The sequence below is a fragment of the Dendrobates tinctorius genome, unplaced genomic scaffold, assembly GCF_039654945.1.
Source record: "Dendrobates tinctorius isolate UK_male_01 unplaced genomic scaffold, ASM3965494v1 ptg000249l, whole genome shotgun sequence".
Taxonomy (NCBI): domain Eukaryota; kingdom Metazoa; phylum Chordata; class Amphibia; order Anura; family Dendrobatidae; genus Dendrobates; species Dendrobates tinctorius.
Window position 1 is genome coordinate 3,010,969 of NW_027361916.1, and position 27,899 is coordinate 3,038,867.

Below are 27,899 nucleotides of genomic sequence, written 5' to 3' on the forward strand. Positions count from 1 at the left end.
ATCTACCTGATGATCCTGAGGAGCACTGGGATCTTCTTGGTTACAGTCCTGTGGAAGAAGAGGACGGGGACATCTCTCTGGTGTTGTCCTCTTACTAGATAGATCTGGAGGAAACACATACAGGGACTGAATTCATTCTCTACATACAGATAATTATAGGCCGTGTGTATTTAGTCCTGTCTATTACCTGGAGATGTGAGGGGCTGGGGAACCTCCATTATGACGTCCTTGTACAGATCTCTGTGTCCTGCTAAATACTCCCATTCCTCCATGGAGAAATAGACAGCGACATCCTGACACCTTATAGGAACCTGACACATACAATGATACCGTCATCCCCCGATCCCTTCATAGTGTTACTGTATAATGTCCCTGCATTCCCAGCAGTGTCACCTCTCCAGTCAGCAGCTCCATCATCTTGTAGGTGAGTTCTAGGATCTTCTGGTCATTGATGTCCACATGGATCAGGGGGAGAGGTGGAGGCCCCGTGATTGGGCTCAGGGGTCTTTCACATCCCTCAGACACAGGGTCCTGACAGCGATCACTAGAGGTCTTCTTCACCACTGTAATCCTGGTTATGGAGAGACACATTAATAAATCTCACTCCAGACATTTCCAGAGTCCTCACCTCTCCAGTTCTGTCCATCTGTTATTCCCATAGATAAGAATGATGTAATGTGACATCATCAGAATCTCTCACCTCTCCAGTGAGACGGAAGAGGATCTCTAGGGTGAGGTGTAGTATCCTCTCCGCCATCTTGTCTCTGTCCATATCCATCCTTGGTGGGTAAATCAGGAAAATTCTCTTTTGTAGAAGATCTTCACTGAGAGGATCCGATATTGTAGAGACCTGAATGAGAAGAAGATGATCCGATGTAACACCATAAGAATCCTGTGTAATAATACAATTACTGGAGATAATAAGGGAAACATATGAGGAGATTTATTATCTTACAGGGTTTAGTTTTCTTCCCTGACATCTACTAATAAAACCTATATATTTAGGCCACAGACAACAAGCAGTTTCCTCCTCGGAGTCGGCAGCTGAACACGTTCCTCATAGACTCATCTTCCATAACGCTAATTCTCGTCTCATTACCGACACTGGAATCGGCATTAGCAATACTGCAGGAGATATTCATTACACGCGACATGAGAAATAACTCCTTCATGATGAGGACAACATCTTCATCTTCTACTGCGGCTCTAGAAACAGATTTGGCCAGAGTCGGTCACTGACTCCATCCCCACCGGCCGTCTATATGAAGGTTTCCCGTCTTCCCCATACTGGAATCTTCTCTCACGTTAGATCTCAGCTCTGAGTCACACACAGAAGTTTGAGGCTTTTAGAAAAGATTTTTAGGTTCCACAATCACAACGGACAGAAATGATCTGATCCCAAAGTCTCCATGTACAGTGATTTATGGGGTTTATTTCTGGCCTTAGGCTTTCCTATATTACAAGAAAAACTCCAGAAAAAGCCGATATTAAAATGTTTCTACAGAAAATTGGCTCCAACAATTCTTGTAAAAATAAAAACATAAAAAAAGCAGAAGACACATTATATTTTAACAAGTGAAACTCTTTGGGCCCCATAACATAGATGTACACCGCAGGAGCGTCTGCAACAAAACCCTGGCAGTTTAAAGGGAAGGTGCCATCAAAGCCGGATGTGGCGTTGGCGCGCGTTCCACTTGCCGGATGTGGCGTTGGCGTGCGTTCCACTTGCCGGATGTGGCATTGGCGCGCGTTCCACTTGCCGGATGTGGCATTGGTGTGCGTTCCACTTGCCGGAGATACAAGGCTGTGGACCGTGCGCCATCAAGCCAACTTGGTTTCATATTCTACTTCTATGCGGTTCAAGAAACCGGAAGTTATTTTGGCGTGTGTTCCACGTACCGGAAACACTAGGTTGTGGAGCGCACGCCTCTACCTCATTGGACACAATTAGTAGCCCGCCTTCATTTGAGTGTGGTGGATTTTTTCCTTGCGGCTCACGCGCCTTTATGGCACACTGGCGTGCGTTTCAACCACCAGAAGTACCATGGTATGTTCTCCCCCTGCCTTTCTCTGGGGTAACACGCGTCTGTAAGACGTCCTAGTGATTGGAGACATAATGGCATGCACACCATATGTTCAGTGTTAACACCTGTGGGAATTCCTAATGGGAAGTGGTAATTAATTTCTCCTCATCTATGTAAAGTTAACCCTTTTTGTCCTGCCGTTCCTCACAGCTTCAGACAAGGAGTGGAGGGATCCATTCCTCTCTAGCTCAGCACTATGGCACCTCACCTCCTATCACAAGCAGAAGTCCCCTGATGACTCAGCTTGGAAGAAACGCGTTGGGCCCTTCCATGGGGGAATGCAGGGCTTGTTTAGCACAGGGGGAGCTGTGGACGGTCGGGGGGGGGGAGTCTTGGGGATAGACTACTGTTAGCCCTTTGGGGTCTTGTAGGGCATTTTCTTCCCCTTGTCCTGTATGGATCATCCTGGACCCAGGATCTCCTTTTCCTCCCGCACCGGCTTCATGAATTGCTGAGCTTGTGCCTTTCCTTCCTTATTGCTCTGGCATATTTCGGGTGGTAACTCTATAACTGTCATCCAGATTCCAGTCATTCCTGTTATATGCAGCCAGAATCTGTCAGTCGTTATTTGCGGGGTTCTGTGGGATTCTCCCAGATCCACAAGGTGAGATTCTGGGACTTGCTGATTGCAGTTCAGCCATTTCAAGTGGGAATCATTCCTCCTGATCGGGCTGTGCTCCTCACGCCCCTTTATTTGTGACTTCACCCAAACATTTATATTCATTCACTCTGGGGGACACAAAATTGTATTTATTCTACTATCTAACTAAAGGTTATGTTTTATCTCCCGTCCACCACACGCCAGCTCCAGCTCCGCCCCTGTCCACCACACGCCGACTCCGCCTCCGCTCCCGTCCACCACACGCCGGCTCCGCCTCCGCTCCCGTCCACCACACGCCAGCTCCGCCTCCGCTCCCGTCCACCACACGCCAGCTCCGCCTCCGCTCCCGTCCACCACACGCCAGCTCCGCCTCCGCTCCCGTCCACCACACGCCGGCTCCGCCTCCGCTCCCGTCCACCACACGCCGGCTCCGCCTTCGCTCCCGTCCACAACACGCCGGCTCCGCCTTCGCTCCCGTCCACAACACGCCGGCTCCGGCTCTGCTCCCGTCCACCACGCGCCAGCTCCGGCTCTGCTCCCGTCCACCACGCGCCAGCACCACGCGCCAGCTCCGGCTCTGCTCCCGTCCACCACATGACAGCTCCGCCTCCGCTCCCGTCCACCATGCGCCAGCTCCGCCCCCGTACACCACGCGCCAGCTCCGGCTCTGCTCCCGTCCACCACGCGCCAGCTCTGCTCCCGTCCACCACGTGCCAGCTCCGCCCCCGTACACCACACGCCAGCTCCGGCTCTGCTCCCGTCCACCACACGCCAGCTCCGCCTCCGTCCACCACGCGCCAGCTCTGCTCCCGTCCACCACGCGCCAGCTCCGCCTCCGCTCCCGTCCACCACACGCCAGCTCCGCCTCCGCTCCCGTCCACCACACGCCGGCTCCGCCTCCGCTCCCGTCCACCACACGCCGGCTCTGCCTCCGCTCCCGTCCACCACGCTCCGGCTCCGCTCCCGTCCACCACGCGCCGGCTCCGCTCCCGTCCACCACGCTCCGGCTCTGCTCCGGTCCACCACGCGCCAGCTCCGTCCCCGTCCACCACGCGCCAGCTCCGGCTCTGCTCCCGTCCACCACGCGCCAGCTCCGGCTCTGCTCCCGTCCACCACGCGCCAGCTCCGGCTCTGCTCCCGTCCACCACGTGCCAGCTCCGCCCCCGTCCACCACACTCCAGCTCCGGCTCTGCTCCCGTCCACCACGCGCCAGCTCCGGCTCTGCTCCCGTCCACCACGCGCCAGCTCCGCCCCCGTCCACCACACTCCAGCTCCGGCTCTGCTCCCGTCCACCACACGCCAGCTTTGGCTCCGCCCCCGTCCACCACACGCCAGCTCCGCCCCGTCCACCACGCGCCAGCTCCGCCCCGTCCACCACACTCCAGCTCTGCTCCCGTCCACCACGCGCCAGCTCTGCTCCCATCCACCACGCGCCAGCTCCGGCTCCGCTCCCGTCCACCACGCGCCAGCTCCGGCTCTGCTCCCGTCCACCACGCGCCAGCTCTGCTCCCGTCCACCACGCGCCAGCTCCGGCTCTGCTCCCGTCCACCACGCGCCAGCTCCGGCTCTGCTCCCGTCCACCACGCGCCAGCTCCGGCTCCGCTTCCGTCCACCACGCGCCAGCTCCGCCTCCGCTTCCATCCACCACGCGCCAGCTCCGGCTCTGCTCCCGTCCACCACGCGCCAGCTCCGCCCCCGTCCACCACACTCCAGCTCCGGCTCTGCTCCCGTCCACCACGCGCCAGCTTTGGCTCCGCCCCCGTCCACCACACGCCAGCTCCGCCCCCGTCCACCACACGCCAGCTCCGCCCCCGTCCACCACACTCCAGCTCTGCTCCCGTCCACCACGCGCCAGCTCTGCTCCCGTCCACCACGCGCCAGCTCCGGCTCCGCTCCCGTCCACCACACGCCAGCTCCGCCTCCGCTCCCGTCCACCACGCGCCAGCTCTGCTCCCATCCACCACGCGCCAGCTCCGGCTCCGCTCTCGTCCACCACGCGCCAGCTCCGCTCCCGTCCACCACGCGCCAGCTCCGGCTCTGCTCCCGTCCACCACACGCCAGCTCCGGCTCCGCTCCCGTCCACCACACGCCAGCTCCGGCTCCGCTCCCGTCCACCACGCGCCAGCTCCGGCTCCGCTTCCGTCCACCACACGCCGGCACCGGCTCCGCTCCCGTCCACCACGCGCCGGCTCCGGCTCTGCTCCCGTCCACCACGCGCCAGCTCCGGCTCTGCTCCCGTCCACCACACGCCAGCTCCGGCTCTGCTCCCGTCCACCACGCGCCAGCTCCGGCTCTGCTCCCGTCCACCACGCGCCAGCTCCGGCTCTGCTCCCGTCCACCACGCGCCAGCTCCGGCTCTGCTCCCGTCCACCACGCGCCAGCTCCGGCTCTGCTCCCGTCCACCACGCGCCAGCTCCGGCTCTGCTCCCGTCCACCACGCGCCAGCTCCGGCTCTGCTCCCGTCCACCACGCGCCAGCTCCGGCTCTGCTCCCGTCCACCACGCGCCAGCTCCGGCTCTGCTCCCGTCCACCACGCGCCAGCTCCGGCTCTGCTCCCGTCCACCACGCGCCAGCTCCGGCTCTGCTCCCGTCCACCACGCGCCAGCTCCGGCTCTGCTCCCGTCCACCACGCGCCAGCTCCGGCTCTGCTCCCGTCCACCACGCGCCAGCTCCGGCTCTGCTCCCGTCCACCACGCGCCAGCTCCGGCTCTGCTCCCGTCCACCACGCGCCAGCTCCGGCTCTGCTCCCGTCCACCACGCGCCAGCTCCGGCTCTGCTCCCGTCCACCACGCGCCAGCTCCGCCCCCGTCCACCACGCGCCAGCTCCGCCCCCGTCCACCACGCGCCAGCTCCGGCTCTGCTCCCGTCCACCACGCGCCAGCTCCGGCTCTGCTCCCGTCCACCACGCGCCAGCTCCGGCTCTGCTCCCGTCCACCACGCGCCAGCTCCGGCTCTGCTCCCGTCCACCACGCGCCAGCTCCGGCTCTGCTCCCGTCCACCACGCGCCAGCTCCGGCTCTGCTCCCGTCCACCACGCGCCAGCTCCGGCTCTGCTCCCGTCCACCACGCGCCAGCTCCACCCCCGTCCACCACACTCCAGCTCCGGCTCTGCTCCCGTCCACCACACGCCAGCTCCGGCTCTGCTCCTGTCCACCACACGCCAGCTCCGCCCCCGTCCACCACACTCTAGCTCCGGCTCTGCTCCCATCCACCACGTGCCAGCTCCGGCTCCGCCCCGTCCACCACACGCCAGCTCCGCCCCCGTCCACCACGCGCCAGCTCCGCCCCGTCCACCACACTCCAGCTCTGCTCCCGTCCACCACATGCCAGCTCTGCTCCCATCCACCACGCGCCGGCTCCGGCTCTGCTCCCGTCCACCACGCGCCGGCTCCGGCTCTGCTCCCGTCCACCACGCGCCGGCTCCGGCTCTGCTCCCGTCCACCACGCGCCGGCTCCGGCTCTGCTCCCGTCCACCACGCGCCGGCTCCGGCTCTGCTCCCGTCCACCACGCGCCAGCTCCGGCTCTGCTCCCGTCCACCACGTGCCAGCTCCACCCCCGTCCACCACACTCCAGCTCCGGCTCTGCTCCCGTCCACCACACGCCAGCTCCGGCTCTGCTCCTGTCCACCACACGCCAGCTCCGCCCCCGTCCACCACACTCTAGCTCCGGCTCTGCTCCCATCCACCACGTGCCAGCTCCGGCTCCGCCCCGTCCACCACATGCCAGCTCCGCCCCCGTCCACCACGCGCCAGCTCCGCCCCGTCCACCACACTCCAGCTCTGCTCCCGTCCACCACATGCCAGCTCTGCTCCCATCCACCACGCGCCAGCTCCGGCTCTGCTCCCGTCCACCACGCGCCGGCTCCGGCTCTGCTCCCGTCCACCACGCGCCGGCTCCGGCTCTGCTCCCGTCCACCACGCGCCGGCTCCGGCTCTGCTCCCGTCCACCACGCGCCAGCTCCGGCTCTGCTCCCGTCCACCACGCGCCAGCTCCGGCTCTGCTCCCGTCCACCACGCGCCAGCTCCGGCTCTGCTCCCGTCCACCACGCGCCAGCTCCGGCTCTGCTCCCGTCCACCACGCGCCAGCTCCGGCTCTGCTCCCGTCCACCACGCGCCAGCTCCGGCTCTGCTCCCGTCCACCACGCGCCAGCTCCGGCTCTGCTCCCGTCCACCACGCGCCAGCTCCGGCTCTGCTCCCGTCCACCACGCGCCAGCTCCGGCTCTGCTCCCGTCCACCACGCGCCAGCTCCGGCTCTGCTCCCGTCCACCACGCGCCAGCTCCGGCTCTGCTCCCGTCCACCACGCGCCAGCTCCGGCTCTGCTCCCGTCCACCACGCGCCAGCTCCGGCTCTGCTCCCGTCCACCACGCGCCAGCTCCGGCTCTGCTCCCGTCCACCACGCGCCAGCTCCGGCTCTGCTCCCGTCCACCACGCGCCAGCTCTGCTCCCGTCCACCACGTGCCAGCTCCGGCTCTGCTCCCGTCCACCACGCGCCAGCTCCGGCTCTGCTCCCGTCCACCACGCGCCAGCTCTGCTCCCGTCCACCACGTGCCAGCTCCGGCTCTGCTCCCGTCCACCACGCGCCAGCTCCGGCTCCGCTCCCGTCCACCACGCGCCAGCTCCGGCTCCGCTCCCGTCCACCACGCGCCAGCTCCGGCTCCGCTCCCGTCCACCACGCGCCAGCTCCGGCTCCGCTCCCGTCCACCACGCGCCAGCTCCGGCTCTGCTCCCGTCCACCACGCGCCAGCTCTGCTCCCGTCCACCACGTGCCAGCTCCGGCTCTGCTCCCGTCCACCACGCGCCAGCTCCGGCTCTGCTCCCGTCCACCACGCGCCAGCTCTGCTCCCGTCCACCACGTGCCAGCTCCGGCTCCGCTCCCGTCCACCACGTGCCAGCTCCGGCTCCGCTCCCGTCCACCACGCGCCAGCTCCGGCTCCGCTCCCGTCCACCACGCGCCAGCTCCGGCTCTGCTCCCGTCCACCACGCGCCATCTCCGGCTCTGCTCCCGTCCACCACGCGCCAGCTCTGCTCCCGTCCACCATGCGCCAGCTCTGCTCCCGTCCACCACGCGCCAGCTCCGGCTCTGCTCCCGTCCACCACGCGCCAGCTCTGGCTCTGCTCCCGTCCACCACGCGCCAGCTCCGCTCCCGTCCACCACGTGCCAGCTCCGGCTCCGCTCCCGTCCACCACGTGCCAGCTCCGGCTCCGCTCCCGTCCACCACGTGCCAGCTCCGGCTCCGCTCCCGTCCACCACGCGCCAGCTCCGCCTCTCCCCACCCCACATTGGCAGCCTCTGCCTGTTACCCCATGCCCAGCCTCTGCCCCCCCACACTCTCTCTCCACAGACCGTCTTCTTTCTGTCCTCTGCGGGGTGTCGGCTGCTCCCTCCTCCGCGCTCTTCCCCGCTGAAAGCTCCGCTCCTCTGCTGCGCGCTCTCCACACTGCTCTCCTATGGTGAATGCTGGACAGTGTGGGCGGGGCCACAGCTTCCTCCCGTCTGCTCTATGGAGGAGGAGGCACCGCCCCTTCTGGTCACATGGGCATGACGTCACTACAGGTCCTGTGTGCACAGAGCAGCCATATATGTGGTGGACACTCCTGGACCTTCTGCTTTCTGGGCCGGTTCCTCCTGTGAGTCCTATTAACCCTTTCGCTCCCTGTCTTCTCCTTTCTGACAGGACAATCTCTGAATTCGGACAGTGTGACGGGAATTTCAGCAATGTGGAAGGAAAAAATGACAATTTTCCTGTTTTCCTCACAGAAATGTGACTTTCCCCCCAATGTATCATTGTCCTAAAGGTGACAGGAGCGCTGAGGCCGCACAGTGCGCCGTGTCTCCTGAGTGCCGATACCCCACAGGCTCAGGAGGGAAGGGGCGCCATTGTGACTGGGATAGACGGCGGACGCCGTGTGACGTGTGAAGAGCGCTGACACCAGAACAGCAGAGACCCCACAAGTGGCCCCATGTTACCCCCTCCACCTCTAGGGGACAGGGAGGATTATTAACCCTCAGGGGAATCGCTTGTGTAACACACGACCGCTCCAAAGTTTGGGGGTCACCCAGACAATTTTGTGTTTTCCATGAAAACTCCGACTTTTATTCATCTATTGAGTTGCCAAATTAATTTAACCACTTAAAGGGAGTCTGTCACCCCATTTTAGCACTATAAGCTGGGGCCGCCGCCATCAGGGGCTTATCTGCAGCATTCTGTAATGCATTCTGTAATGCTGTAGATAAGCCCCGATGTAACCCGAAAGATAAGGAAAACACGTTAGATTATACTCACCCCGGCGTACGGTGCCTCCCATCTTCATACGATGACGTCCTCCTCCTAACTTCTCCCTCGGCTCCTGTGCAGGCGTACTGATCTGACCTGTAGAGGGCAGAGTAAAGTACTGCAGTGCGAGGGGCCGGGAAGGGCACAGAGGTCCCGCGCCTGCGCACTGCAGTACTCTGCTCTGCCTTCTACAGGACCGATAAAGCACGCCTGCGCGGCAGCCGAGGGAGAAGTTAGGAGGAGGACGTCATCGTATGAAGATGGGAGGCCCTGGACCAGACTGCAACGCCCCCCGGTGAGTATAATCTCACGTGTTTTTCTTATCTTTCAGGTTACATCAGGGGCTTATCTGCAGCATTACAGAATGCATTACAGAATGCTGTAGATAAGCCCCTGATGGCGGTGGCCGCAGCTGATAGGGCTAAAATGGGGTGACAGACTCCCTTTAATGAACGGAGCTTTTTTCATTTTTCGCTCCCCTTATTTCCAGAGCCATAACTTTTTTATTTCTCCGTCAGTATGGCTGTATGCAGGATGAGTTGTGCTTTTGAACGACACCATTCGTTTTATCATGTCTTGTACTCAAAACCGGGAAAAAAAATTCTAAATGCGGTAAAATTGCAAAAAAAGTGCAAACCCTCACTTTTTTGTTTGGCTTTTTGCTAAGTTCACTAAATGCTAAAACTGCCCTGCCATCATGATTCTCCAGCTCATTACGAGTTCATAGACTCCAAACATGTCTAGGTTCTCTTTTATCCAAGTGGTGGAAAAAAATTCCAAAATTTGCTAAAAAATAAGCACAATTTTTCGAGCCCCGTAGCGTCTCCATTTTTCGTGATCTTGTGCTTGGTGAGGGCTTATTTTTTGCGTGCCGAGCTGATGTTTTTAATGATACCATATTTGTGCAGATACATTCTTTTGATCACCCGTTATTGCATTTTAATGCAATGTCACGGCGACCAAAAAACCGTAATTCTGGCGTTTTGATTTTTTTTCTCGCTACGCCATTTAGCAGTCGGGTTAATCCTTTTTTTATTGATAGATCGGGCGATTCTGAATGCGGCGATACCAAATATCTGTAGGTTTGATTTTTTTTATTGTTTATTTTGATTGGGGCGAAAGGGGGGTGATTTGAATTTTTATGATTTTTATTTTCTTTAATTTTTAAACACTTTTTTTTTTATTTTTGGCACGCTTCAATAGTCTCCACGGGAGAGTAGAAGCATGCCATACTTGATCGGCTCTGCTACATATGGGAGATGAGCAGATCGCTCATATGTAGCAGTAATACAGCATTGCTATGAGCGCCAACAACAGAGTGGCACTCATAGCAATCTGACGGCAACAACCATAGAGGTCTCTATGAGACCTCTGATTGTCATGGCAACGCGTCGCTGACCCCCGATCACGTGACGGGGGTTGGTGATACGCTCATTTCCGGCTGGACGCCGGAAATACTAGTTTAATGCCCGCTGTCAGTGTTTGACAGTGGGATTTAACTAGTTAATAGGCGCGGGCAGATCTTGATTCCGCCCGCGCCTATTGCCGGCACATGTCACCTGTTTATAACAGCTGACATGTCGAGGTTTTGAAGTGGGCTCACCGCCGGAGCCCACATCAAAGCAGAGGATACTGACCGCTGATGTACTATCCCGTCAGCGGTCTGTAAGGGGTTAAAATCTCGTCCAGACATTGACAAGGTTCGAAAAAAAGATTTTTATTTGAAATAATAATTTTCTCCTTCAAATTTTGCTTTTGTCAGAGAATGCTCCCTTTGCTGCAATTCCAGCATTGCAAACCTTTGGCATTCTAGCAGTTAATTTGCTGAGGTAATCTGGAGAAATTTCACCCCATGCTTCCAGAAGCCTCTCCCACAAGTTGGTTTGTCTTGATGGGCACTTTTTGCGTGCCATACGGTCAAGCTGCTCCCACAACAGCTCAATGGTGTTGAGATCTGGTGACTGCCCTGGCCATTCCATTACAGATAGAATACCAGCTGCCAGCTTCTTCCCTAAATAGTTCTTTCATAATTTGGGTCATTGTCCTGTTGTAGGATGAAATTGGCTCCATTCAAGCGCTGTCCACAGGGTATGGTGTTGTGAGTTCATTTTTCCCTTCACCAGTGTTGTCTGATGAACTCCCTCTTCTGGCGAAGGAAGGTAGTGAGGCTGATTACCAAACAGCTGAGCAGGTAGATGATGACTGGGTCACAGGAACTGATGACTGGATATAAGGCAGCCGACGCCCTGCTGCCTTGCTGGTGATCTTCCTGCTGCATTCTTGGAGACCAGTCTGATTTCTGCTTCTCAAAGCTAAGTTTTGCTCTGCTTTTTGTACACTTTAGTTCTGGTTTTGTTTGCCTTGTTTTTTGGGAGTTCTGCCATCCCCGGCCAGGGGTGAGCTGAATTCCATTTTTGTCTCTGATCTGTTGATCTTTGGCTCTGTCTTAAGAATTTACCTGAGTGCTGATATAGTCTTTTTGAAGCCTAGCGACTTCAGGGCCTGTTTCTCCTATCAGTCTGTTGGTACATTTTTGGATAGGGTTTTTGCGGATTGCAGACAGCAGCTTTTCTGTCCTGTCTTATTTAGTTAGCTTGGGCCCCATCATTTGCTCAGCCTATCTTTCTATCTGTGTTAGTGTTTTTCATCTTGCTTCACAGTCAGGACTTAGCTATTATTTTTGTTTTTTCCTCCTTCGGTGACTCATCCATAACAGTATGGCATGGCGTTGCAAAATGGAGTGATAGCCTTCCTTATTCAAAATCCCTTTTACCTTGTACAAATCTCACACTTTACCATCACCAAAGCAACCCCTGACCATCACGTTACCTCCACCATGCTTGACAGATGGCGTCAGGCACTCTTTCATCATCTTTTCAGTTAATCTGCGTCTCACAAATGTTCTTCTGTGTGATCCAAACACCTCAAACTTGGATTCGTCTGTCCTTAACACTTTTTTCCAATCTTCCTCTGTCCAATGTCTGTGTTCTTTTGCCCATATTAATCTTTTCCTTTTATTAGCCAGTCTCAGATATGGCTTTTTCTTTTCCACTTTGCCCTGTAGGCCAGCATCCCGGAGTCGCCTCTTCACTGTAGGTGTTGATACTGGTGTTTTGTGTGTATTTAATGAAGCTGCCAGTTGAGGACCTGTGAGGCGTCGATTTCTCAAACTACAGACTCTAATGTACTTGTTACTCAGTTGTGCAGTGGGGCCTCCTACTTCACTTTCTACTCTGGTTAGAGCCTGTTTGTCGTCTCCTCTGAAGGGAGTAGTACACACCGTGGTAGGAATTCTTCAGTTTTCTGGCAATGTCTCACAAATAATTCATTTCTAAGAACAAGAATAGACTGTCAAGTTTCACACGAAAGTCCTTTTTTCTGGCCATTTTGAGAGTTTAATGGAACCAACAAATATAATGCTCCAGATTCTCAACTAGCTCAAAGGAAGGTCAGATTTATAGCTTCTCTAATCAGCCAAACTGTTTTCAGCTGTGCTAACATACTTGCACAATGGTAATCTAACCATCCATTAGCTTCTTACACAGTTATCAAAGTACCATAAGAACACTGTAGTGATGGTTGTTGGAAATGGGCCTCCTTACACCTATGAAGATATTGCATTACAAACCAGACATTTGCAGCTAGAATAGTCACACGGTAGTGTACTTTAATATTGGCCCTATTTCCTGTTGGCAGGTATACCTTTTCTTTTAGGATTTGATAAAAACGGCCACCAGTGGAGAAGAAACCTCTTCTACTAATATTTTGCAGAACTCCCCTGGCAGCCCATCTGGTCCGGGTGCCTCGCTATTTTTCAGGGAGTTAATAGTGTCCACTATCTCTTCCTTTCTTATTGTAGAGTTGAATCTTTCTCACCTTCTGAGACTGTTGGGAGGGATAGTCTATCTAGGAATGTCTTCCCCTCTTCTCCATCTACTGGTTCTTGTTCATACAATGTGTTATAGTATTTATGCCAGATGTCATTTATGATTTTTGGGTCTGTTTGTGGTGAACCTTTGTGATCATTCAATCTACCTATAAATCTCATAGGTGTTCGGCTTTTTGCCAAGCGAGCCAATAATGAACCAGCCTTATTACCGTATCTAAAAAATTCAGATGTTTTTTGGTTCCCCCTTATTCTTTCTAGTCTGTCCAGCTAAAGGTCAAATTCTGCTTTAGCTTTAATCCATTTATGCCTATTTTCTAAATTGGGTCGGTTAAGTGCTTGGTGTATAGGCCGCTTAGCTCTTCACTTGCTGTGTTATAGGATAATGTAGTTTTAGTCCGTGTTTACCACAATGTCACACAGGTTGGGAAACACCGGCTTTTGTGCTGGGTATGTTCGGCTATATTTGGTGATTTAATCGATGATTAAATTGTTGAATATTGCAATTTCGGCGATCGTGAGCCGAACTTTAACCCCTTTCTGACATGAGACGTACTATCCCATCCATGGGACCCGGGCCCCTATGCCCATGGACGGGATAGCACGTGGTGAGCGGCGCTGATCGCGGCCGGGTGTCAGCTGATTATCGCAGCTGACACCCGGCACAATGTGTCAGGGGCGGTCACGGACCGCCCCCAACATGTTAACCCCTTGCACACCGCGATCAAACATGATCACGGTGTACCGGGGGTTAAAGGGAAGCATCGGCAGGGAGGGGGCTCCCTCCGTGCTTCCCTGAGCCCCCCACGGCAGCGCAATGTGCAGCGCTGCTGCGGGGGGCTCCTTTCCTGCAGGCCCCCGAATCAAAGATGGCGACGGGGGCCTTCGGGGGCCTGCAGGAAGCTGGCTTCCTCAGTGCCTGCAAAGCGCAGGCATGAGGAAGCCTTCTGCAGTGCCTGTGACAGATTGCTGATCTGTCACAGTGATCTGTGATGTGACAGATCAGCGATCTGTCACAGGACAGTGATGTCCCACCTGGGACTATTTAATAAAGTAAAAAAAAAAATAAAAAAAAATGTTAAAATAAATTAAAAAAAATCGCCAAATAAATTAGAAAAAAAAAAAAATATTCCCCCAAATAAATCCATTTTTTAGAAATAAAAAAAAAAAAACAATAAAAGTACACATATTAGGTATCGCCGCGTCCGTTACGACCCACCCTATAAAACTATCCCATTAGTTAACCCCTTTAGCGAACCCCTTAAAAAATAAAAATAAAAAACGAAGCAAAAAATAATGATTTGTTATCATACCGCCAAACAAAAAGTGTAATAACGCGCGATCAAAAAGACGCATATAAATATCCATGGTACCGCTGAAAACGACATCTTGTCCCGCAAAAAACGAGCTGCCAAACAGCATCATCAGCAAAAAAATAAAAAAGTTATAGCTCGCAGAATAAAGCGATGCAAAAATAATTATTTTTTATATAAAATAGTTTTCATTGCATAAAACCAACAAAACATAAAAAAAACGACCTAAATAAGGTATCGCTGTAACCGTACTGACACGAAGAATAAAAACGCTTTATCAATTTTATCGCACGCGGAACGGTGTAAACGCACCCCGCCAAAAGAAATTCATGAAACGCTGGTTTTTGTTCATTCTGCGTCCCAAAAATCGGAATAAAAAGTGATCAAAAAATGTCACGTGCCCGAAAATGGTACCAATAAAAACGTCAACTCGTCCCGCAAAAAATAAGACCTCACATGACTCGGTGGGTCAAAATACGGAAAAATTATAGCTCTCAATATGTGGTGATGCAAAAACTATTTTTACAATAAAAAGCGTCTTTTAGCGTGTGACAGCTGCCAAACATAAAAACCGCCATAAATAGTAAATCAAACCCCCCGTTATCACCCCCTTAGTTAGGGAAAAATAAAATTAAAAAATGTATTTATTTCCATTTTCCCGTTAGGGTTAGGGCTCAGATTAGGGTTAGGGGTGTGTTGGGGTTAGGGTTGGAGTTATAATTGGGGGTTTCCACTGTTTGGGCACATCAGGGGCTCTCCAAATGCAACATGGCGTCTGATCTCAATTCCAGCCAATTCTGAGTTAAAAAAGTCAAATGGTGCTCCTTCCCTTCCAAGCTCTGCCATGCGCCCAGTGTTTTACCCCCACATGTATCAGCCTACTCAGGTCAAATTGCAAATCAATTTTTGGGGTCCAATTTCTCCTGTTACCCTTAGGAAAATAAAAAATTGGGGGCAAAAATATCATTTTTGTGGAAAAAAATGATTTTTTTATTTTCACGTCCGAGCGTTATAAACTTCTGTGAAGCACTTGGGGGTTCAAAGTGCTCACCACACATCTAGATAAGTTCCGTGGGGGGGCCTAGTGTCCAAAATGGGGTCACTTGTGGGGAGTTTCAATAGTTTAGGTACATCAGGGGCTCTCCAAACGCACATGACACCCGCAGACCATTCCATCAAAGTCTGCATTCCAAAATGTCACTGCTTCCCTTCCGAGCCCCGACGTGTGTCCATACAGTAGTTTTCTCCCACATATGGGGTGTCAGCGTACTCATGACAAATTGGACAACAACTTTTGGGGTCCAATTTCTCCTGTTACCCTTGGGAAAATAAAAAAAATTGGGGACTAATTGATCATGCTTGTGGAAAAAATACGATTTTTTTATTTTCATGCCCGGGCATTATAAACTTCTGTGAAGCCTTTGGGGGTTCAAAGTGCTCACCTCACATCTAGATAAGTTCCTTAGGGGGTCTCGTTTCCAAAATGGGGTCATTTGTGGGGGTTTCCACTGTTTAGGTACATTAGGGGCTCTCCAAAGGCAACATGACACCCGCAGACCATTCCATCAAAGTCTGCATTCCAAAACGTCACTACTTCCCTTCCGAGCCCCGACGTGTGTCCATACAGTAGTTTTCTCCCACATATGGGGTGTCAGCGTACTCAGGACAAATTGGACAACATCTTTTGGGGTTCAATTTCTCCTGTTACCCTTGGGAAAATAAAAAAATTGGGGACTAATTGATCATGTTTGTGGAAAAAATACGATTTTTTTATTTTCATGCCCTGGCATTATAAACTTCTGTGAAGCCTTTGGGGGTTCAAAGTGCTCACCTCACATCTAGATAAGTTCCTTAGGGGGTCTAGTTTTCAAAATGGGTTCATTTGTGGGGGGTTTCCACTGTTTAGGTACATTAGGGGCTCTCCAAAGGCAACATGACACCCGCAGACCATTCCATCAAAGTCTGCATTCCAAAACGTCACTACTTCCCTTCCGAGCCCCGACGTGTGTCCATACAGTAGTTTTCTCCCACATATGGGGTATCAGCATACTCAGGACAAATAGGACAACAACTTTTGGGGTCCAATTTCTCCTGGTACCGTTGGGAAAATAAAAAAATGGTGACTAAAAGATCATGTTTGTGGAAAAAATACGAATTTTTTATTTTCACGCCCGGGCGTTATAAACTTCTGTGAAGCACTGGGGAGTTCAAAGTGCTCACCACACATCTAGATAAGTTCCTTGGGGGGTCTAGTTTACAAAATGGTGTCATTTGTGGGGGGTTTCCACTGTTTAGGTACATCAGGGGTTTTCCAATCGCGACATGGTGTCCGATCTCAATTCCAGCCAAAAACATCAAATGGCGCTGCTTCCCTTCCGAGCTCTGCCATGCGCCCAAATAGTGGTTTACCCCCACATGTGGGGTATCAGCGTACTCAGGACAAATTGCACAATAACTTTTAGGGTCCTGTTACCCTTGGAAAAATAAGAATTGAAGGTGAAAAGATCATTTTTGTGGAAAAAATATGATTTTTTAATTGTACGGCTTTATGTTATAAACTTCTGTGAAGCCCTTGGGGGTTCAAAGTTCTCACCACACATCTAGATAAGTTCCTTAGGGGGTCTAGTTTCCAAAATGGTGTCATTTGTGGGGGATTTCCACTGTTTAGGTACATCAGGGGTTTTCCAATCGCGACATGGTGTCCGATCTCAATTCCAGCCAAAAACGTCAAATGGCGCTGCTTCCCTTCCGAGCACGGCCATGCGCCCAAATAGTGGTTTACCCCCACATGTGGGGTATCAGCGTACTCAGGACAAATTGCACAATAACTTTTAGGGTCCTGTTACCCTTGGAAAAATAAGAATTGAGGGTGAAAAGATCATTTTTGTGGAAAAAATATGATTTTTTAATTGTACGGCTGTATGTTATAAACTTCTGTGAAGCCCTTGGGGGTTCAAAGTTCTCACCACACATCTAGATAAGTTCCTTAGGGGGTCTAGTTTCCAAAATGGTTTCATTTGTGGGGGGTTTCCACTGTTTTGGTACATCAGGGGTTTTCCAATCGCGACATGATGTCCGATCTCAATTCCAGCCAAAAACGTCAAATGGCGCTGCTTCCCTTCCGAGCTCTGCCATGCGCCCAAATAGTGGTTTACCCCCACATGTGGGGTATCAGCGTACTCAGGACAAATTGCACAATAAATTTTAGGGTCCTGTTACCCTTGGGAAAATAAAAATTGGGGTGAAAAGATCATTTTTGTGGAAAAAATATGATTTTTTAATTGCACCGCTGTACGTTATAAACTTCTGTAAAGCCCTTGTGGGTTCAAAGTTCTCACCGCATATCAAGATAAGTTCCTTGGGGGTCTAGTTTCCAAAATGGGGTCACTTGTAGGAGGTTTCCACTGTTTAGGTACATCAGGGACTCTCCAAACGTGACATGGCGTCCGATCTGAATTCCAGCCAATTTTGCATTGAAAAAGTCAAACGGCACTCCTTCCATTCTGAGCTCTGCCATGCGCCGAAACAGTCGTTCCCCCCCACATATAAGGTTTCAGCGCACTCAGGACAAATTGCACAATAACTTTTACAGTCCAATTTCTCCTGTTACCCTTGGTAAAATAAAAAAAATTGAACCTGAAGTTTTTTTTTGTGAAAAAAAGTTAGATGTTCATTTTTTTTTAAATATTCAAAAAAATTCCTGTGACGCACTTAAAGGGTTAATAAACTTCTTGACTGTGGTTTTGAGCACCTTAAGGGGTGCAGTTTTTAGAATGGTGTCACTTTTGGGTATTTTCTATCATATAGACCCCTCAAAGTGGCTTCAAATGTGATGTGGTCCTAAAAATAAAATGGTGTTGTAAAAATGAGAAATCACTGGTCAACTTTTAACCCTTATAACTTCCTAACAAAAAAAAAATTTTGGTTCCAAAATTGTGCTGATGTAAAGTAAACATGTGGGAAATATTAGTTATCAAGTTTTTTGTGTGCCGTATCTCTGTGATTTAAGGGCATAAAAACTCAAAGTTGGAAAATTGCGAAGTTTTCAAAATTTTCGCCAAATTTCCATTTTTCTCACAAATAAACGCAAGTTATTTGAATGAAATTTTACCACTAACATGAAGTACAATATGTCACGAGAAAACAATGTCAGAATCACCGGGATCCATGGAAGCGTTCCAGAGTTATGACCTCATAAAGGGACAGTGGTCAGAATTGTAAAAATTGGCCCAGTCATGAACGTGCAAACCACCCTTGGGGGTGAAGGGGTTAATCTGTAAGACCTGTAGCCACCATCTTTTAGCCACATTTAAAAAGCCATCCTGTAAGATTCCAGCCGCTTGCAAACTTAAGAAAATAATCATTCTCCTTCTCGTAAGCTAATCGGCAGCGTCCAGTCGGATGAGTGTCTATGGTCCCTGCTTAGCACCTCCTCTGACCCCACAATTGCCATCCTCCTGCCTTTACTGACGTGGCTGACGCCTCCTATGTCATCCAGTCTGTTGCGCTGCGCAGCTCCTGTTCCCTCCTGTGCAGGTGCGAGAGCTGGACAGACAGTGGATGACACAGGAGACGTCAGTCATGTCAATCAAGGCAGGAGAGACGGTGAATCAGGCCCATAGTGAGCAACAAAAACCGCTGTGCACATGATGCTGAAAATTCAGCGCGGAAACACAGCGGTTTATTTTCCACAGCATGTCAATTCTTTGTGCGGATTCCGCAGCGGTTTTACACCTATTCCATTATAGAGAAAACCAAAAACAAAACACAAAACAAATATCCTGGAATAAAAAAGTAAAAAAATATATTGCAAAAATTGCATGAAGGTAGTAATAATAAGGGTATTTAGTTAACATAATTTTGATCAAAATAATGTAGAAGCCATCCCGCCACGTCACGGCAACCCTTGTGGGACAGTCCTAACTCTTGTATTTAAAACCTTTCCACTTGTCAAGTGACGTAAATGTGAACAAGGACAGAGGGACTGAACCACCAGTAATAGTGTAGGCCAGACAGGATGGATTTTCCAACTCAGAAGCAGGGCGGTCACACCCTTATATGCACAGAATGCGCAATGAAACATGAGAAACTGGGTCTGAGCAGAAAAAGTAAATTAATGTGCATGCAAATTGTAATTGCATATGAACACATGACCTTTACACAGAGAAAAGCAAAACACAAAACAAATATCCTGGAATAAAAAAGTAAAAAAATATATTGCAAAAATTGCATGAAGGTAGTAATAATAGTAATAATAAGGGTATTTAGTTAACATAATTTTGATCAAAATAATGTAGAAGCCATCCCGCCACGTCACGGCAACCCTTGTGGGACAGTCCTAACTCTTGTATTTAAAACCTTTACCTATTCCATTATAGGAATCTGCAGGTGTAAAAACGCAGAGCAAATCCGCACTAAATCCGCAGGAACCTGCAGGTAAAACACAGGTCGTCTTACCTGCGGATTCTGCAGAATCCATGCAGAAAAATCCACAATGGAATAAGCAACGTGTGCACATACCCTTAGTCTCTGTCCAGCTTGCAGGATAAACAAGACATAAAAGTTTAAAGGGGTTGTCCACTACATTAAATTAACCCCCAAAGTATCCCCCCAGGCCCCTAATGAATTTTGTAAATACCTCATGTTGCCTATACTGCCTGTGAGTGGCGTTATCGCTGGCCGCTCACAGGCAGCACGTAACCCAGCGCTGATGTCACAAGTGAGGCGTGACTCAGCGCTGGGTCCCCGCAGTGGCTGCTGGGTTGTGGGCGGGGTTACCCCCGGGGTCACACCCAGCATCCACCCAGCATCCACTGCGCGCTTTCTCAATGAATGGGCGCTTGGTGGATGCCGGGTGTGATGCGGGGGGATAATCGCTCCCACAGCCTGGCAGCCAGCGCGGAAGGAGGAAGATGGACCCCCGGCTGCTGCCAGCACTTGTCGGGACGTCAGCGGAAGCAAGAGCCGGCTGCAGCCAGGGGTCATGTGCTGCCTGTGAGCGGCCAGCGATAGCGACGCTCACAGGCAGTATAGGCAACATGAGGTATTTACAAAATTCATTAGGGGCGCCAGGGGGATACATTGGGGGGTTAATTTAAAGTAGTGGACAACCCCTTTAAGAACCTTCATTGCTTTATGTATCTGTATGTATATATTCGACCAACAGATTAGACATATCAAATAGTAAATGACATGTGCCAAGACACTCATCAGTCCTCATGTTGTGTCCAGTGTGTCCCTGGTCCTCGGTGCTGCTCCTAGCCTCCTTGGCTGTCAGGCTCCTTCCAGACAGAAGCAGAAGAGTGCAGACAGTGAGCTCAGCTCACAGTCAGAGGCAGAGCAAGCCCCGCTGCGTCCAGGCTTTTGGGGCTGATGACTTCTCTGCAGCAGGGAGCTTTGAAGGAGAGCGCGCTCATCCTGGATTGGGTGGGTAACCTTCCTTCCCCCTCTCCTCCACAAACTGCAGAAGAGTGGTTACATGACTCACTCCCTGCACTCTGATACATGTGAAGTACAAACGCCAGCCCTGACAGTAGCTCCAGGTGGGCCCGCTCTCAAGCACAGTGTTACATCGCATCATCTTCTTCTCATTCAGGTCTCTACAATATCGGATCCTCTCAGTGAAGATCTTCTACAAAAGAAAATATTCTTGATTTACCCATCAAGGATGGGTATGGACAGAGACAAGATGGCGGAGAGAATGTTACACCTCACCCTAGAGATCCTCTTCCGTCTCACTGGAGAGGTGAGAGATTCTGATGACGTCACATTCTATCATTCTTATCTATGGGAATAACATATGGACAGAACTGGAGAGGTGAGGACTCTGGAAATGTCTGTAGTGAGATTTATTAATGTGTCTCTCCATAACCAGGATTACACAGTGGTGAAGAAGACCTCTAGTGATCGCTGTCAGGACCCTGTGTCTGAGGGATCTGAAAGACCCCTGAGCCCAATCACGGGGCCTCCACCTCACCCCCTAATCCGTGAGGATATCAATGACCAGAAGATCCTAGAACTCATCTACAAGATGTTTGAGCTGCTGACTGGAGAGGTGACACTGCTGGGAATGCCTGGACATTATACAGAAACACTATGAAGGGATCGGGGGATGACGGTATCATTGTATGTGTCAGGTTCCTATAAGGTGTCAGGAGGTCGCTGTCTATTTCTCCATGGAGGAGTGGGAGTATTTAGAAGGACACAGCGATCTGTACAAGAACGTCATAATGGAGGTTCCCCAGCGCCTCACATCTCCAGGTAATAGACAGGACTAAATACACACGGCCTATAATTATCTGTATGTAGAGAATGAATTCAGTCCCTGTATGTGTTTCCTCCAGATCTATCCAGTAAGAGGACAACACCAGAGAGATGTCCCCGTCCTCTTCTTCCACAGGACTGTAAACAAGAGGATCCCAGTGCTCCTCAGGATCATCAGGTAGATGGAGAGAAGGTGTCAGGAGATCTCCCCTATGATGTGTAGACGGCTGTGAAGGTCTTGTGCTCAGTCTTGTTTTATCCACCAGTGTTATATGTTTTATACCTGTGTAATGAGAACGGTGGAGATGGCAGGATTAGAGCTGATCATAGATGGGACTTCTCCATCTGTCGGTGACTTTTACAATATTTGTTTCAGGGTGAAGATCTGACCCATATTAATACTACAGAGACATATGTAAGAGATGATGAGCGGTGTAAAGAGGAGATTCCCACATATGACTACCCAGGTGAGTAGTAACCACTGAATGTAGAGAAGTCACAGATTCCTCTCAGTCACCGGCTGTGGTTGCTTTATCGGTGGTGTAGTCCGGCCGTATTACCATGATCACCATTTTGCCTCTAGTACCACAACATTCTCCTCCACCCAAAACTGTTCATTGATTTTGGACATTGAAATCCCTTTTCTATAGAACTTACAACCTGGTAGATCCACCTACCCCCTGGGATTAGGAGACGCTGACTGTTCCCTGCCCAGATCTGTAACTAAATCCAAATGACAGCGTACGTAGAATGTGCTGACAAGATAGAAAATCACTTGTAGAAAAATCTTATGCTGGGCCTGTAAGAGAAAGCGGAGGGTAATGATGCTGTTGGCTTCCTAGATCCCTGAGATCTTATCGGATGAATCTTCTCTCCCTTCTGTGCTGCTGAATGTCTCATGGTCCCTACAAGACCAGGTCCAGTCTTTCTGGCCAAACATCTCTTTTATGATCCACAACAGTAAATGTGCAGTGAGGCCAAGTGTGAATTTCTGTACAATAACAGCAGAGTTTCCCTTTATCCTGACTTTCCAATTTGTATTAAAACTACCGTATTTTTCGGACTATAAGACACACTTTTATCCTTCAAAAATGTGGAGGAAAATGGGGGTTGCGTCTTATAGTCCGGATGTACCGGCTCTGGCTTTGGTGTGGAGGTGAGGGAACTGCATCAGCGGAGCAGCGGGTCACAGGAGGCTGGAGCCGGTGACTGCGGCTAAATCTTGTTCCCGCTGCTAAAGAGAAATGAATATTCACTGCATTACACGCCCATGGGCTTGGAGGGCAATGAATATTCATTTCTCTTTAATAATAGTATCTTGAGATGATTAGCCCCTAACCCCGGTCCTGGTATGCATGGCCCCATCCTTATAATTGGCCCCCACCCCCGTCCCCATCCTGGTATGCATGGTCCCATCAGAAAACATTAAAAAACAAATCATTACACTTACTTACCCCGCGCTCCCTCGCAGCGTCCTGCTCCGGTGCCAGCAACTGCTATATGCTTGTAAGCAGCGCATGGCAGGGACGTGCACGCAAAGGGCAGTGAGTATTCATTGCTCTTCAGTAGCGCGCAGTGTCAGCCACCGGCTTCCTGCTGCTACCGGCGGTCACGTGTGCCGCTACTTAAGAGAAATGAATATTCATGAATGCTCACTGTTCTCAGCGCTGCTTACAAGCAAATAGCAGATGCTGGCACCAGAGGTAAGCGTAATGGTTTGGGTTTTTTTTAATGTTTTGTGATGGGCCATGCTCACCAGGATAGGAATGGGGGTGGGGGCTTCTTATAAGGATGGGGCCCTACATACCAGGACGAAATAAGTCACTGAATACCAGGACGAGATGGGGTCCATGCATACCAGGATAAGGTTGGGGCCATGCTTTCCAGGATAGGGATGATGGGGCCATGCATACCAGGATAGCGATGAGGTGCCATGCATACTAGGATGAGATGGGGCCCTGCATACCAGGATGAGATGGGGCCATACCTACTAGGACAAGATGGGGACCCTGCATACCAGGATTGGGATGGGACCATGCATACTAGAACGAGATGGGGACCCTGCATACAAGGATAGGGATGGGACCATGCATACTAGAACGAGATGGGGACCCTGCATACAAGGATAGGGATGGGACCATGCATACCAGGACAAGATGGGAGCTCTGCATACCATGATAGGGATGGGATCATGCATACCAGGACAAGATGGGGACCCTGCATACCAGGATTGGGATGAGGCCATGCATACCAGGATAGAGATGAGTGGGCCATGTGTATCAGAATGGGTATGAGGGGACCATATATACCAGGATAGGGGATATTAAGTACAGAATTGACCACATTTTTTGCTTCAATTTTTTTTCCTAATTTCATTCTCTAAAACCTAGGTGCGTCTTATGGTCCAAAAAATACAGTAATTTCAAGGAGGATTGTGATAATCTCCAGGACAAACATTCCACCTGTGCCATGATAGATCTCTAAGCTGTGTGTGGCTGATGGCTGTAATATACATTTATTCCCGCCTGCAGGAGATGTGTTGGCTCCAGCCCTGGTGTCATAGATTTACTAAACGTCATGAATTCCAATATGTTTTCCATCCTAAGGAATTCAGATAACTGCACAATCTCTCCTGAAATGGGGGCGCTAATACTTTCTCTACTCCTCCGGTCAGGACTCATAGTGGCTGCAATGGTCCACCATAAATGAGTGCAACTCGTTTAGTGTTCTCCCCTTGTACATACGTTGTTGGGGATGTAACATATTTTTTTATTCTGTGTCTTTTTTTTATAACCTGTTCATTCTGTATGATAGTTTGATTGTGGTGGGATCGGCCTTCCTGCCTAATGTGAGTCTGTAACTCCCTGATAGTCTTGAAAAAAATCTCTCCATTGCCTCTTCCAAATGCCTAAGATCTAAATTTAAAGGGATCCTGTCAGCCGGATTGTGCACAGTAACCTACAGACACTGTCAGGTCAGCGTCGTTATACTGATTACAGTGATACCTGGTGATGAAATCCGTCTTGTGGTTTATGTTTAATCTGTATTTGTAGTCTTCAGTTAATGAGATTCTCGTGCTCTGGGGCGGGGCTGTGGGCGGAGCTTTATATGATGGTCTGTTTACATATGCATCTGTATTGGCTTATGACAGGTCGCTGACCCCTCACTGACCTGCCCACATTATTACATAATGCATATAATAGTGTTGATATTATTGGTGATTATGCCTATAATATTGTGGCTATTGTGAGGCTTAGAAAAAAGAAATTACAAATGACACTGGCGGCGCCTGGCCAGTAGCATCTATCTCTTACTTATAGATGGTACTGCGTAGGCGCCACCATCGCCGGTGACATTTTTCTGGATGTAATTTTTTATGTAAAATAGGGGGCAGGTCACTGAAGGGTCAGTGTCATAAGCCAATACAGATGAATATATACGCAGAGCACCACATAAGGCCCCTCCCACAGCCCAACCCACAGCCACTCCCACAATCCCACCCCGAAGCACAAGAATCTCATTAACTGAAAACTACAAATACAGATTAAACAATAACCAGCCCGCAGCTGCCCAGAAAACCCAGAAATTCCGACACTTTGCCCGGCTCTTCCTACTTACCATGTGTGTTGTTTTATCTCTAATAAAAGACTTTATTCTGGCTGTGATTTATTTACCATATATCTATAGGATTAGTAATGGATAGGTGTCTTACTCTCCATTACTAAGCCGTGGGCTTGATGTCACCTGACAATACAACCCCACAAATATGAAGCCCACTTGCCATCACTACAGGGCAAGTGGGAAGAGCCGGGCAAAGCACCAGAATAGGCGCATTTAATAGATTTTCCTTTTCTGGGCAGCTGCAGGCTGCTATTTTTAGGCTGGGGGGTCAATATCTATGGCCCCTTACAAGCCTGAGAATACTAGCCCCCAGTTGTCAGCTTTAGCAAGGCTGGTTGTCAAAAATGGAGGGGAACTCACGCCGTTTTTTTAAATTATTTAATTAATTAAAAAAACTGTTTGGACCCCTCTATTCTTGAAAACCAGCCTTGCCAAAGCTGACAGATGAGGGTTGCAGCCCCCAGTTGTGAGTTTTTCCGGACTGGTTATAGAAAATAAAAGGGAACGCACGCCGTTTTTTCATTCCTTTATTTAGTTATAGCGCAGGCGGCGGGTGAGGAATACTCCCATCATCTGCTCCTGCTGTCATTGTACTTAGCATCAGGTGTAGGTTGATGGGAGTAATAGTCATCATTCTTACTTTAATATAACTATCATTATTCTCCCCGCCGGCAGAGCAGGGGAGAATGATGTGAGCGTCTTCAGCACCCGCTGCCGGGGAACAGCGCTTACTGTAGCGCTTCTTCCCTGTCGGCCGTCCTTGTGGTACTGATGCTGCACTAGGGCGGCACACGGTTGTCACACATGTGCCACAAGTATTACACACATGGACATCTCCGGTACCGGAAATATCAGGACGTGTGAAACCGGCCTTATACACAGTTCTCTTTAAATGCCTAATATTTCTTCTTGAAACTCATCTGACAGAAAATATTGGAGCTTAGGATAGTATAGATTGTGAAGTCTCCGAGACCCATACTCTAGTTACACCAGAGAGGTTTCACCACTAGTTACTCATTTAGTACTGATGGAGACTGTGGAGTTTGATCATTTCAGTAGTTCCTAATCAGGCCCCATTATTAACCCCTTCCTGCCATCCGACGTACTATCCCGTCCACGGTACCCGGGCCCGTATGACCGGGGACGGGATAGTACGTCGGGCCCTTTAATAAGATACCGCGACTAAAGTCGCGGTGATCGCATTAAAATTCCGACGCCATCTCACCTTAGAAAAGATGGCGTCGGCATCCCGGGCTGCGATCCCGCCCCCCCGGCATCCAGAGCGCTGTGATTGGCTGTTCAATTCTGAACAGCCAATCGCAGCGTTTCTCATTGTTTCAGCCAATCAGCTTGGCTGAAACAATGATGTCCTAGGCGGGGATCGAGTACCGATGTACTCGATCCTAGAGCCGGTGCCTGGCAACGCCAGGCACCGGCAAAAAGCACCCGGATTGGCGCGATCGCCGATCTGATCGATCGCGCCAATCGCAGTGCACAGCGGCGCTATATCGCCGCTGTGCCCTGCCAGTACCGGCCAGGATCGGTGCTATATTAGCACCGATCATGCTGGAGCCTGATGCAGGCCCAGTAGGGCCTGCAGGAGTTGGCTGGCGCGATCGATTAGATCGGCGATCGCGCCAACCACAGGGCACAGCTGCGGTCACCATGTGACCGCTCTGTGCCCTGCTGGTGACCTGGGCATGACCTGCCTAGTAATCGGAGCTGTGAGCTCCGATTCTAGGCAGTTGCCATGGTCACCAGGCAGATCAGGGATTGGTGGGATCGATGTAATCATTCGATCCCACCAATGACAGGTCACAGCAGCGATGTGACCGCTCTGTGACCTGCCCCCTGACCTGCCTCTGACCTGTCTGCAGGGGTCCTCACTCTAGCTGAGGATTCCTGCAGAGAAGTCGGGCGCAGCAAGAGCTCCTGTGCTGGGTATTGTGGTGCCACAGCTTGTAGCATCACAATCCCTGCAGAAGAAAGAAGAAGAAGAAAGAAAACTACAATTGTAAGTGTTAATTGATCCCTGATCCCCTGCCCAATCTATCTTCACCCCCCCAATCTATCTTCATCCCCCCATCCCCCCTCCACCCCCCCCTTACCCCCCTTTTACCCCCCTCCACCCCACTTTTGCGTCACCTCCGTGCGCAGCCGGCGAGCGTTGATCGGTGACGCAGTTCACCGATCAACACTCGCGCTCGCTTTTTTTTCCTTAGCCCCCTTTGCGCCACTTCCGTTCACACATTCCGCAGCCGCAAAAGTTGGATAAGTGACACACGTCACTTATCCAAGCTTGTGCCTGCCGTTTTTCATTTTTTTCACCCCCCTTTGTGCCACCTAACTACAACCCTAACTGTTGATCCCTGCCCAATCTATCTTCATCCACCCCAATCCCCCCATCCCCCTTCCCCCTATTTTTACCCCCCTCCACCCCACTTTTGCGCCACCTCCGTGCGCAGCTGCCGAGCGTTGATTGGTGACGAGGTTCACCGATCAACACTTGAGCTCATTTTTTTTTCCTTAGCCCCTTTTGCGCCACTTCCGTACACACATCCCGCAGCCGCAAAAGTTGGATAAGTGACACACGTCACTTATCCAAGCTTGTGCCTGCCGCTTTTCATTTTTTTCACCCCCCTTTGTGCCACCTAACTACAACCCTAACTGTTGATCCCTGCCCAATCTCTCTTCTTCCACCCCAATCCCCCCATCCCCCTTCCCCCTATTTTTACCCCCCTCCACCCCACTTTTGCGCCACCTCCGTGCGCAGCCGCCGAGCGTTGATTGGTGACGCAGTTCACCGATCAACACTTGAGCTCGCTTTTTTTTCCTTAGCCCCTCCGTACACACAT

The 27,899-nt window shown here is 51.2% G+C and overlaps 2 protein-coding genes across 3 annotated transcripts in view; one reads left to right on the plus strand and one right to left on the minus strand.

Moving 5' to 3' along the window:
• LOC141063274 (oocyte zinc finger protein XlCOF8.4-like) overlaps positions 1-27,899 on the plus strand; it is a 101,809-nt gene that overhangs the window by 53,301 nt on the left and 20,609 nt on the right. Inside the window, exons 1-6 of one of the 2 annotated variants that reach the window (XM_073557335.1) lie at positions 20,410-20,586; positions 20,756-20,905; positions 21,035-21,214; positions 21,297-21,420; positions 21,504-21,601; positions 21,800-21,890. In XM_073557335.1, coding sequence (XP_073413436.1) covers positions 20,533-20,586; positions 20,756-20,905; positions 21,035-21,214; positions 21,297-21,420; positions 21,504-21,601; positions 21,800-21,890 — 697 coding nt within the window. In that variant the 5' untranslated portion in view covers positions 20,410-20,532. Of the gene's footprint in view, positions 1-20,409; positions 20,587-20,755; positions 20,906-21,034; positions 21,215-21,296; positions 21,421-21,503; positions 21,602-21,799; positions 21,891-27,899 lie in introns of those variants that run through there. The other variant, XM_073557336.1, reaches the window with a different exon arrangement.
• Positions 398-8,175, minus strand: LOC141063270 (uncharacterized). The gene is made up of 3 exons (XM_073557332.1): positions 2,293-8,175; positions 701-850; positions 398-571 (listed from the first exon to the last, which is right to left on the minus strand). The coding sequence occupies exon 1, from the start codon at positions 7,723-7,725 to the stop codon at positions 2,851-2,853; it is 4,875 nt and encodes a 1,624-aa protein (XP_073413433.1). The 5' UTR covers positions 7,726-8,175; the 3' UTR covers positions 398-571; positions 701-850; positions 2,293-2,850.

Excerpts from the sequence above, each read along its gene's own strand:
- LOC141063270 (XM_073557332.1), bottom strand. The coding sequence starts at position 7,725 with ATGGTGGACGGGAGCAGAGCTGGCGCGTGGTGGACGGGAGCAGAGCCG.